This window comes from Gobius niger (genome assembly GCF_951799975.1).
Source record: "Gobius niger genome assembly, chromosome: 21".
Taxonomy (NCBI): Eukaryota; Metazoa; Chordata; class Actinopteri; order Gobiiformes; family Gobiidae; genus Gobius; species Gobius niger.
Window position 1 is genome coordinate 4,689,708 of NC_136872.1, and position 13,104 is coordinate 4,702,811.

At 43.6% G+C, this 13,104-nt stretch overlaps 1 protein-coding gene across 3 annotated transcripts in view; it reads left to right on the forward strand.

Annotated features, from left to right (window-relative positions):
* kirrel1a (kirre like nephrin family adhesion molecule 1a) overlaps nucleotides 1-13,104 on the forward strand; it is a 93,153-nt gene that overhangs the window by 74,785 nt on the left and 5,264 nt on the right. For all 3 annotated transcript variants that reach the window (XM_079579592.1, XM_079579591.1, XM_079579590.1), the window contains exons 3-11: nucleotides 431-580; nucleotides 774-931; nucleotides 2,902-3,052; nucleotides 4,092-4,197; nucleotides 4,284-4,432; nucleotides 5,161-5,288; nucleotides 5,379-5,505; nucleotides 7,230-7,330; nucleotides 12,249-12,465. In XM_079579592.1, the coding sequence (XP_079435718.1) occupies nucleotides 431-580; nucleotides 774-931; nucleotides 2,902-3,052; nucleotides 4,092-4,197; nucleotides 4,284-4,432; nucleotides 5,161-5,288; nucleotides 5,379-5,505; nucleotides 7,230-7,330; nucleotides 12,249-12,465 (1,287 nt within the window). The remainder of the gene's footprint in view (nucleotides 1-430; nucleotides 581-773; nucleotides 932-2,901; nucleotides 3,053-4,091; nucleotides 4,198-4,283; nucleotides 4,433-5,160; nucleotides 5,289-5,378; nucleotides 5,506-7,229; nucleotides 7,331-12,248; nucleotides 12,466-13,104) is intronic.

Consider the following 13,104-nt stretch of genomic DNA (forward strand, 5'->3'; position numbering starts at 1 on the left):
GAGATTCAGGCGGTGTACTCACTTATTCCACACTGTCAATAAAAATATGATAAAGTGTAAATGTTTGGGTGGTATTAGTTAAAGCAGACACTGTTTAATCATTCTTATGACTTTGATGAAGATCAGATCACGTTTAGTGACCAATTTAGGCAGAACCGTCACCGTCTCTGTTCACTACTTCTCAAGCCGCAAGATCATTTGAACAGTTTTGGAAATGAATGTAACTATGTGCTGTTTCAATGACATACTTTTAATTAGCTGTCGATGTTCAGGACCATTAACATTTTAGAGAGGGTCGGAGTATGAACCTTCTCTGCTTCTCATTCTTCTACTTCTTCTTTATCGCGTTTCTGTGTCAATACTTACTTAACTTATCTATCGACTTGTATCTCTAAATCCATGGCCCGTGTACTTGTTGTTGTTGTTTCAGCGTGGCCCAGATACCAGGTGCTGCGCGTCCCGGAGCTGGGCCAATACAACCTGGAGATCCTGTCCGCGGACCTGTCGGACGACGCCCAGTACGAGTGCCAGGCCCCTGACGTCGCCCTGAGGTCCCGCCGCGCAAAACTCACCCTGCTCAGTGAGTGTGGGAAAAACGAGGAACAATTTGTGGGGGAAATTTCGAGAAATTGTATCAATGGTATAAAAATATAAATCAAAATTGGCAAAAATGAGGACAAAATTGGGAGAAAATAGGGAAAATATTACAATACCATACAGTACCCAGCCCTAGTTATCTGTGAAGCTAACGTGTAAACTGGGTGTCTCCACAGTCCCCCCAGACGACCCGGTGATAGACGGGGGCCCCGAGGTGCTCTTAAACGCTGGGGAGTCGTACAACCTGAGCTGTGTGTCCCGAGGAGCCAAACCTGCCTCTGTCATCGAGTGGCTCAAGGACGGCCTGCCTATAGATGGCGCTGCCAGTGTCACGGTGAGCCACGGAACCTTTACCTGCATGTTCCTGCATATTACTTAAGTCCCAGTATTATTAGTAATGAATTACCTCGTCTTGAAGTATATTACGCTCTGTTTAAGGTTTCTGTTTATGTGATTATATGTGTTTGGAGGCATTTTTATATTGCACTCCTTTGTTTTGTCAGGAACTGCTACACAGCACAGTTACATTTTTTTGTTGTGTGACACTTTTGGACACATGACTCTTTTCTATTTACAGATTTTAAGGCAAACATATTACTTATCATAATTACTTACTGTATCGCAATACGTATCGGATCTTGACAAAAGTGAATCGTCCGAGCCCTAATGAATTTGACAAGTCTGAATTTATTGCGTCTCAAAAAGTGCCTGCAAGTTGCTTAAAAGTTAAAACTAGCAATAAGGTGCACATTTTCAAAAGGCGGCCATATTGGAGTTGGAAAAAATATCCTTTGGTTTTAATCATTCCCAAATGAACAGGACTGGCGAGTGTCAGTCCCCTCTTTCTTTCCTGCTCAGAGCACAGGGACCAGGACAGACGGTCAGGGCAGAAAGCAGAGGGAACGCTGACAAAACGCTGCTTGTTTTGAAAATCTGCCCCATATTTACGTCAGAAACCTTCTGCTCAATGCAAAGATATGCATGTACAGTGCCAGTGGTTCCCAATGTTTTTTTGTCTTTCGTACCCCTTTGGCCTTTCGGTGGTCAACCGTGTACCCCCTACCTCAAGGGTGTTACAGTTTATTTCAAAAGTAATTACTTAAAAGTGGTATTTGTAAGAAAAAGGACAATGATAGAGTCAAAATAAACCTTAAATTCTCCCAAAGCAACACGTTTTACTGAAAAATATAGCTTTTCCTGTAAAAAATGATGTTACATTTTCCCCTTTTTTCAATCTGAAATAGTTCCAAGTACCCCCTGCTAAGTCCTCGTACCCCTGGGTGGGAAACACTGATGTACGCGACCCGACCCCTGATGAAATGATCATTTCCCGACCCGACCTGATAAGCGTGCACCACTAGTGTATTTTAGCAGCGTCTCTGTATTTTCCTACGTTTTTAACTTGTTTTTAAGTGCAGATGTCGTCATTTCAAACACATACGGGTTTATAGCTGTTTTATAGCTATTTTGTCCTGCCCCAAGACTGTGTCCCTATGTCCAGCTCTCCCTCCTTCATCCTGTGTCCATCTGTAGCCCCCGAGCTTTTTCAGTCTTTGCCCCAGTGCGCACATTGACTCTGCCATCCAGCACCACAAGTTTCATCAATATAAAAGTGAAAGAAGGTTTTTTATTTGGTTGCTCTAAACATGTCCATAAATGCATGTTTCTTGTATTAGTTTCCAGTTCTTATTTCAGTCTTCAAATGTGAACGCTCCTGGGTGCTTTTAAAAAAGTGCGCCGTGAAATGAATCTTGATTTTAATACATAAATGAACAAAACTAATCACATGGAAAAATGGCTCCTGGATGTTTTTCCACAGTGGCACAGTCATACCCAGTATACCCCTGACAGCTCCCCAAAGGCCCAAAATATCTCTTTAAAAAAGCCACAAATGTTTTACTAACGATCCTTGTCCCATTAGCCAGTGGAGGGCCGTTCAAAAACATTCAGAGCACGGGTTTTTAGTGTCTTAATGTCGCAAACATTAATGTGTAATGAGGTCTTAGGTTCCAAAAGGTTTGAGAACCCCTGAAGGGTCCCTGCAGGCCTGCATTTTGTCGAGGAAATCTCACTCCTCACCTGAAAGACTGCTTCCTTTCACGCTCATCTGTTCATGCTCTGGTAATAAAGCTAGTTTTATGTTTTATTCTGAGGGGAGAAGTTAGATCCAACTCTTGTGAAAGGCAAAACTCAATGACCTAGCTTAATCCAGACTAAAACCAATAAACATTTCTGTTGACCAAATGAGCCCAGGACAGCCCCACCTTAAGCTTCACCTCTGAACTGTGTGTGTCCAATGTGCAGGAGGTGCTTCAGGACAGAAAGAGGGTGACCACGCACAGCTACCTGCCCGTCCATCCGGTGGACACCGACACCGGGAGGAACTACAGCTGCTTGACCTCCAACCTGGCGGTGCCCACCGGCAAAAGCACAACGGTCACGCTCAACGTACACCGTAAGAGACACTGGGGCAGTCTGCGATATCAGCTGGTCCTGGACATCAGTGTATATGAGATGTTTCATGTTTTATGATTCATGTGGGCGCATGAGAGCAGGAAAGACTTTTCTCATCAGTATTTCGTATTGTGCTTGGAGCGCCCTCCTCTGACAGCAGGGGGAGTTAGCCCTCTGATATAAACCCCTAAAAATAACAAATTCAAATTTATTTTTTTAATAATACAGTATTTCCATTTGGGGAATAAACATAAATGACAATGAAAACATGTTTTGCTAGACCTCTCAGTTTTAAAATGACAGTCCTATAACAAACGGTTGAGCAAGTCATTTATGATAAAAGTGCCAAACCTGATCTAAACCAGTCCAAACTTGATCTAAACCAGGCCAAACCTGATCAAAACTAGTCCTAATCTGATCTAAACCAGGCCAAACCTGATCTAAACCAGGCCAAACCTGATCTAAACGAGTCTAAACCAGTGTGAATCAGTCCAAACCTAACCTAAAGCAGTCCAAACTGATCCAAACCAGGCCAAACCTGATCTAAACCAGTCCAAACCTGATCTAAACCAGTCCAAACCTGACCTAAACCAGTCCAAACCTGATCTAAACCAGTGTGAATCAGTCCAAACCAAACCTAAACCAATCCAAACTGATCTAAACCAGGCCAAACCTGATCAAAACCAGTCCAAACCTGTTCTAAACCAGTCCAAACCTGATCTAAACCAGTATGAATCAGTCCAAACCTAACCTGAACCAGTCCAAACTGATCTAACCAGGCCAAACCTGATGAAAACCAGTCCAAACCTGATCTAAACCAGGCCAAACCTGATCAAAAAATGTGGAGGACACTTCTGTAACAGGAAAGAAGCTCCAACATCCACGAGAGAAGCAAAATACTAAGGATAAGGGAACAGCGTTTCAACATGGTTACCACATGGTTATTTTCCTCGTATGACTGGTTTAGAAGTAGATTCAGTGTTTAGACCCAGCTCTGGCTTGTTACTCTTCCATATATTCACCCCTCTCTGTCTCCCCAGATACCCCCACAGTCACCCTGTCCATAGAGCCTCGGTCCGTCCTGGAGGGGGACCGTGTCACTTTCACCTGCCAGGCCCACGCCAACCCCCCCATCATGGGCTACAGGTCTGTGTTTACCCACCCTCACACCTCCTGTCCCCAACCTCTCCAGCTCTGCTCCTGACGGTCTGTCTGCTCCTCTGTCTGTGCAGGTGGGCGAAGGGCGGCGTGGTGCTCCAGGGCGCCAGGGAGAGCGTGTTCACCACCAAAGCGGACCACTCCTTCTTCACCGAGCCCGTCTCCTGCTTAGTGTTCAACGCTGTGGGCAAGACCAACGTCAGCATCCTGGTGGACGTGCACTGTGAGTCTCAGGATGATGTTTAGTCTTGGTTCACAGTATAGCTTTAATGCGTTTTCTTAATCTTTGTTCATCAATACATTTTTGCTAGTCTTTAACCTCTTAACTCCCGCCTGAACCGAGAGGATCGCTTTCCTCACGTCATCAGATTTTTTTTCCATCATTTTTTTGTTGGGTATTTTTGTAACTTTTTTGTCATTTTTTGTCACATTTTTATCATTTTTTTGTCATTTTTTTGTCATTTTTTTGTCATTTTTTTGTCCAATTTTAATCACATTTTTGTATTTTTTTGTCACATTTTTGTCATTTTTTCGTCATTTTTTTAATCAGATTTTTGTCTTTTTTTTTGTCACATTTTGTCACATTGGTCATTTTTTTTGTCATTTTTCATCAATTTTTTGTCAATTTCTTGTGACATTTTTGCCACTTTTTCATCAATTTTTCGTCACAGTTTTCTCACTTCTTTGTCACATTTCCATCATTGTTTTTGTCTCAGTTTTGTTGCCATTTTCACAGCTTTTGGTCTGGGGTAAAGCCAAACTGGAGAAAATGTGCTCTGTTCAGGTGGGAGTTAAGGGGTTAAAGAATTTTTTTTTTTTTTTCGATGAATAGTGAGATTTTAGTCATAGTTTTAGGCTCTTTAACTACTTTCAATTTAGTTTTAGTCCAGTTTTCTTCCATGTGTTCATCGGATAAACCTGTAATAACACGCTGAGTGTCCCGTGTCACAGTTGGTCCCATCCTGCTGGTCGAACCTCAGCCCAAAACGGTGGACGTGGACTCAGACGTGACCCTCAACTGTAAATGGGCGGGGAACCCTCCGCTCACCCTCACCTGGTTCAAGAAGGGCTCCAACATGGTGAGGGCCACGGGGAACAGGGACACTTTAGATGTCTGCAGAGTAAAAAGGACCATGCTCTGAATATGTCTGCTCTGTCCGTCCTCCCAGGTGCTGAGCAACAGTAACCAGCTGTACCTGAAGTCGGTGAGCCAGGCGGACGCGGGGCAGTACGTGTGCAAGGCCATCGTGCCCAGGATCGGAGTGGGAGAGACCGAGGTCACGCTAACGGTCAACGGTGAGACTTTGCTACTCCTAACGGCTAACACATTTGTTTGGAATATCAGAGACTAGCTTGTCCAAGAGTAGGGCTTTATTGTGATTCAATTAAAAGGGCTAGATGCAAGTTTGCCAGTTTATACTCACTACTGCCACCTCAGGTCACACGTGTAATTGCACCTTCTATATTCTCATTCTACGCCTTAGGACATTGTTGGAACATGTAGGGGGAGGAAAATACTTAATTTTAGCATTTTTAAACTCTGTATAGTTCCTTTAAGGCGAGACGCTGCAGGTGAAAAGATGAATTTTTCACGCACTGGTCAATGATGAGAGTTTAGATAGTTTTCTCCCATGACGTCGGTTTGTACGTAAAAGAAAGAGTTTTAAAAGACAATGCTTCAACCTTTTTTGTCGCTAGGGAGCCGGTAAATATCTACTGCATTACTTGACATATTTTGTATCCAAATATGGTCATTTCCTTTCTGGGAAACAGCTTCTTCAAAAGGCAGTGATACACATGTGCATGAGTGGAAGTTACAAAACTTCAGGCCTTTCTTCTCCAAATGAGGTTTTCATTCCACTCTTGCAACAACAAGTCCACTTTAGTAGCTCCTACAGACTCCAGTTCCCAGTTTTCTGGGATGAGTTAGAAGCTACCAAGCTGTTCCACGTTTCCCCTTTTTAAATACAGTAACGTGAGCCTTCACATGATTCAAGTCTAGTTACACAAAATTAAACATGTCGATTTTCTAAGCGGATACAAAGGGGCACTATATTGCACCTGGAGTCGAAGTGTAATAATAATATATAATACAGTAATATAGCTCCCCTTTTTATTCACTTAGAAAATCGACATGTTTAATTTTGTGTAACTAGACTTGGATCGTCCCCTCCTGGAACCGCCACCTTAATGTGATGGAGGGGTTTGAGCACCCGAATGATCCTAGGAGCTCTGTTGTCGGGGACTTCGTGCCCCTGGTAGGGTCTCCCACGGCAAACAGGTCCTAGGTGACGGGTCAGACAAAGAGCAGTTCAGAAGACCCTTAGAGAGACCAACAGGCCCAATCGTGAGGCCATCCTTCTGTGGACCCACCACCTGCAGGAGGAGCCATAAGAGGCTGGTGCTATGTGATTTGGGCAACTCCAACAGCTGCCCCCACGACCCAGAAAAAGGAAAAGTGGAAGAAGATAGATGGATGGATAGACTTGGATCGTGTAAATCGTGTAATATTTATATAGGGAAAGCTTGGTAGCTTCTAACTCACCCCAGTTCGGAGCTGTTCCTTTAGCTAAATGCTAAGATGACCAGACAGTTATACATCAACTCGTATAAGCTAAGTTAAGAACATATCTCAATATTTAAAACCATTTTAGGCATAAAATGTCTTTATTTTTTATGTAATCCACAGCAAAGGTTTCAAATCGATATTTTCTAACTTATTATTTTGTTCCCGGTTCACCTGCAGCGTCTCGCCTTAAAAGCATACCATACCTTTATTGGAAAATTCTGTTTGCCTTGTTTCCGTTCTTTTTAGCAGTCTTATTTCTGCCATTTTGATGTAGTCTCTGGACAGAACTCCACACTGAAGGTCACATAGAGTTCACTAATAGCTCTTCACACGCTAGCCCAAACCGCCTTGTCATTTGGAGTGCACATCTTGCACCTTATATCAGTGAATCCAGTGTCACTAAATGCATTTCTTCGGTCATTGTCAAGCATTATCTTGTGGGATGTTTCAGGCCCGCCCATCATCTCCAGTGACCCGGTGCAGTACGCGGTGAGGGGCGAGCGAGGGGAAGTGAAGTGCTACATCGCCAGCACGCCTCCGCCGGACAAAATCGTACGTACAAGAGCAGTTCCGCCCGTTCTGTCGGCAAAGGCTACAATGAAAACCTCTTCTGATATTAGCATACATTATTAAGCCCGCAGGGAGAGGCTTTGCGGTGACAGAGAGCGGAGTTAGTGGTGGTGGCGTGTTCCTCAAGGGTCTAAGCTTTTAGCCGGGGTAGCTTCTGTCGCTGCTGCTTCTGTGACGGGTGAGTCATAAGAAAATACCAGAACCCTGCTCCGTAAACAGTGGCAGACTTAGACAGGCGCGTCGGGCTCCTGCGTCAGCCCGGCCCCAGCCTCAGCGGGGTCCGTGGAGGGCCTGCATGCTTTTAACTGGAGGACGCTTTTTTTATTGGATTTTTTTTTTTTATTAAGGATTGGTTGATGTTTCTTTTCCGGCTGATTAATTGAGCTTTTATTTTGTAGGAATATTTGTCTCACAGGCTTTATTGGACAGGAGTGTTCAGGGGGAAAAGGGTTGAAGAGCTGTTGGATGTTAGTCATGAAGCCCGTGATCACAAACTGGCGGACCGGGGGCCAAATCAGGCCCCCCAGAGCTCCCATGCGGCCCTTAGACGTCTTTACTTTATGAAGAGCAGTTTGTTCTCTGCTTGTAGTCTGAAACAACCAAGGCAAAATTGAAATTACTACTATTTAACCACTAGTATGTAGTAAGATATTCAAATTCTCGTTTGAAAAATATGCATATTTGTGGATATTTAACATGTGTCTATCTGTAGTTTCAATTTTGCTCATGCCGCTGTTGCCGATGGTGTAAACCAGGGGTAGGCAAGTTTTCTTGGCGGAGGGCCGATTTTCTTTATTGTAAGTAGACCGAGGGCCGAAGCTGCTGATTAAATGCCCAAAGTAAAGCACAACACTGGAAAAATTACCATCTCATATGAGATAAATGACTTAAAATATCTTGAATTGAAGATCTTCTATGTTGAATTTGAGTCTGTTTGAACTAATCCAAGATACAAATGCTATAGCGCCAATGGAACAAGAATAAAACCCACTTGAAATCAGACAAGCAATTGTTTTTTCACATGAACTGACACATAATTATCTGACTTAAGAGAATAACGACTACTAGAGGTTTTATCTCATCTAAGACCAGACCAAATCTACTAAAACCTCAGATGTAATCTCTTAATTCAAGTAGATTTATGTCATTTCTTCCTTAAAACGATTGTCCAGTGCACTTCTTTCAAGTGCCAGTGTTGTACATAATGTATGACCATATTGGGTGTATGGACAGTATTTCTTAACTTTCTGATTTGTGTAATAATGTTTCTCAAAATCATCTTGAGGGCCAGAGGTTCTGTGCTGAAGGGCCGGATTTGGCCCCCGGGCCTGACATTGCCTACCCCTGGTGTAAACCATGGGTCTCCAAACCTTTTTACCCGGTGAGCTAAAACCATCAGAGAGTTACTCATGCTTTGAAGACAATGGAGTTAGTTAAGTCATGAGCTGCTCTCGTCTTCACCCTGTGATGGTTCAAAGACACAAGTTTCAGGCCCCAGACGGTGTTTGTGTTTAGCTGAGGCAAGCGTCACGTGCTAGCGGGGTTTATTTTGGAGGAAAAGTGCAGGGAAAGTCCTGTGAAAGGCGGAGTCAGACTCATGCCTGGCCTCTGTTGCTTATGAGAACGATTTGCAGCGAGAGGAGGCTGAGACTAGCCTTCCAAAATATCAGCCTGATGTTGTTCGTAGCTCGTCTTTGATCGTATGACGGTTCTATTTGAAATCTTTGTCCCTGTCTCACTGTATGACCTGTATGATTCCCGCGATGTGTGATTGTTCATCGCAGATGGGCAAAATGGTGCCGTGTACACCCGGCTTTAGTTCACCCGAGAGAGTGAGTAGCCAAGATCTTTCATCAGAGTTGAAGAGAGTGACTTGAAATTGTCTTTATACTTTACTTTATTTACCAAATTGATTTTCAGATTCTGTTTTAATATTCAGAACCAAAAGAAAATACATGTATAATGTGACATATCAAATGTGTGAATAAATGTAGAAAGCCTTTGGCGAGTGGGAAAGGTCTTGAGAGCTACTGGTTGGAGATCCCTGATCCCCCTGAGATTACAAACAGAGCTTGACATTAGCTTCTGGCCACTGTGGCTAGTCTACTTCATATTTTTTCCTAGCCCCATAGTTAACTTAGTTCTGTTGTTTTTGCATGTTTCTATTCAAAACTATGGGTTGCATTGTAGTTTTATGAAGACAACCTCATAACTTACTACTCTAATTTGTGTACAATGTTTAATTTCTTAGCTTGCCAAAGTATAAATCTACCACGTTTTGACACTAAAATTATAATAATTCATAACAAAAAGAAAGAAAATCAGCCTGAAGTCATATATATTAAAAAAAATACTCTTGATAAACTTGGGCAAACACATCCCTCCCACAATAGTCAACAACTCTATGGTATATTAACCCACTTTTTCATTCCCTCTAGATTAGCTTTTGTCCTGGAATCACTTCAAACTCTCCGCTTCCATGACTAAGGCCGCTCCACTTTTATCTCCCGCGCATACAAAAAGAAAAAGCCACTTCCCCTCCATTACTTTCCATTGTGTCCTCCCTACTCATCCATCCCTTAATGCAAGAGGCCGGGACAGGAAAAGCCTTATAAAATATACAGCGCCGTTGTCCCGGTAAACGCCACCGCCGGCTTTCTCTTCAGAGTGGCTACCAACATGCGCCTTATCCATAATTGAAGCTCTCGTACAGTGGCTGAGCGCTGAATAAAACAGGAGCTATTAGTGCCGCGGCTTCTGACAAAGTGTGGCGAAGACGGACGCGGCCGTGTTTACGTGTTAGCGTGTAAAGCTAGCATGTTCGCCGCTCGGGTTGCGTGTCTGTTTGGCGGTTGGGGGCACATGTAGCGTTAGCCTGACAGGAGGGAATCCACGGTGGCTTCGTTGCGGGTGTGAGTGAGGAGAACAGCTTTCCAGGGAACGCGAAGGGATGTTCAGAGAAAATGATGAAGCAGGTTCTTACAATAACCTGCCAGAAGCTCCGGGGTTTGATCCCTGCGCCGGAATGGGCCTGTCTGTGTGGATGTGCTTTTTTTTTTGGTCGCTCCAGTTATTCCTTATCAGCAAAAACATGTACACTAGAGTCCAGAACCTGAAAAGGAGATTGAGAAATTTCAGTGTGCCTTATTTTGGGTTAGTTCTATGAGTTACAGTGGTTATTTTGACCTTTTATTTAAAGAGGGGGTATGATGTTTTTTTCAATCACATAGCACCAGTCTATATCACACTACAATGATGACCAAACCTTCTGTTGGTCTGTAAATGCAGTAAATTAGAATAACTGCCTTGTATAAAATGTCTCTCTCAAAATGGCTGTAGTGAATGTCTTGAAATAGGCCTCTGTCTCTTTAAGAACCTCTGAGCCTTTAGACACGCCCCCTCCACACGCTGTCTGTGGCATCAGTGGGGAGGGGGTTCTGCTGAGGAGCAGTGGTTGGTTACTCGGCTGGTGACGAAAGCTCGGAGGCGTCTCCAGGAGGTTGGGGGCGTTCCTAGGAGGACTCTAAAATGGCCGCCATCAGAGTTTTTACAGATTACTCAAAAATACGTGAATGTGCCAAGGCAACACTTCAGGCATGTTTTTAATGAGGGAATGACATAATAACATGATGTAAAGCTTGAAAAAGGCGATTTTGCATAATACCCCCCTTTAACTTATCCCCCACCTGAAGCGGGCTCCTTTTTTCCAGTTTGGCTTTACCCAAATCTAAAAGCTTATTGAAAAAATAGTGTCAAAATAGCAACAAAAATGGAGGGTGAAAATGCAACAAAAGAATGACAAAAACACACAAAAAAAAGAGAAAAGTGACCACGATCAGTTTAGATCAGTTCTGTAGGTCTTAGCTTTCAAATGAGGCGTTACAGTGGCCTAATAGGCTGTTAACTTTTAGATTTGGGTAAAGCTGAACTGGAGATAGTGCACTTGGTTAACCAGGTAAGTCCCACTGAGATTAAGAATCTCTTTTTCAGGGGAGTCCTGGTCCCAGAGGGGAACCTATTGTACATGTTTTAGTGGTAGAGGAAACCGGAGTACCCTGAGGAAACCTACGAACACTCCACACAGACAGGCCCCGTCCAGGTGGGAATCGAACCCGAGACCTTCTTGACCTTCAGCTCTCCTCAGACCGGACTTTACCTGGAGCGGGACGTCTCCAGCTCGTCTCCATGGCGACGATGACTAAAGGCAGCCAAATATGAGATTTAAATAGTCCTCATTCCAAGTCCAGTCTTTAACCTCTTACCGCCCGCCGAAACTGAGCGCATTTTCTCCAGTTCGGCTTTACCCAAATCTAAAAGCTTACAGCCTACAGGCCAGAGTAACACCTGATTTGAAAGCTAAGACCAACACAAAGCTGATCGTATCATTGTCACATTTTTGAAGCATTTCTGTCACGTCTTGTGGCTCTTTTTTGTTTCTTTTTCATAACTTTTAATCATGTTTTTTTCCCCTTTTCATCCTTGTTTTTGTCGCTGTTTTGACACTTTGTTGAAGAAGCTTTTAGATTTGTGCTTGGTTCAGGCGAGGGTTAAGGGGTTAAATGACCTGCTTCAAGAATAGCATTATCTATGTCTTTGTATTGGTGGCACAAGTATCAATGTTACGCAGTGCGCCTTTAACTGCAAACCACTATTACATTAGATATAAACAAGCTTTTTTTTATACCAGGGTTGCAATCACGTATTTCATGTTATTGACAAACCGTCCGGAATCCCTTATTGAAATCAATCAGTGGTTCTCAACTGGTGGGTCGGGACTCGGAACCCTTTCAGTGGGATATGAACCTTTTCCAGAGTCTTATATAAAAGGATAGAAACATCTGGCTGTGGTGTTGGTCCTAAGTTTTTTTAAAAATGTTTATTCACCCCTGTGCCGCTGCAGGTGTGGGCGTGGAAGGAGAACGTGTGGGAGAAGGAGCGGGGCACTCTCCTGGAGCGCTACACGGTGGAGCAGAGTCGCCCCAGCACCGAGGGAGGGGGCGTCCTGTCCACGCTCACCATCAACAACGTCATGGAGTCCGACTTCCAGTCCACCTACAACTGCACGGCCTGGAACGCCTTCGGACCAGGCACCATGATCATCACGCTGGAGGAGACAGGTGAACGCTCATATCTAACTGCAGGGATCTGACTGTCGAGGCGAGACGCGGCAGGTGAAGATCACAAGTAGATTCTACAGACTCCAAACTATGGACTAAGTCTTGGGCTTAATACGTTTTTTTTTCAGAGGGATTTTTTAATATCTAGTTCCCAGCCTGATTTATTCAGCTTTGAGTTTTTACAGATTTTTTCACTTATGATTAGCCTATTCAAAAACTAAACAAGATCCCAAATCCCCTTCTTGCATTTGTGGCATTAAAAAACGCATTAAAAAGCACTAAGTTTGATTGTTCCTGTTTAAACCCTGGTATAAACCCTGGTATGAGCCCAGGTCAGAGGTCAGTCTTTACACGATCGACAACTGATTACACATTTGGGCGTTTTTTAAACACGAAATCCCATTTCCCCACTTTCACGCAGGGAAGGGAGGTGTTCCTCAAGGAAACAACGACAGCTACTAACCTGAGATAAGACGCCTTGTCTACCATGGCACTGTCCAGATGTTTTATTAGTCATACTGCGTACTGTGCGTACTTATGATCTCACACAAAGAACAGCCTGCGTATAATCAGATGAGCATAATCTCAGAAAGAACAAGCTGCTCTCTCATGTAGTAGCCACAAATACAGTGGGAACCA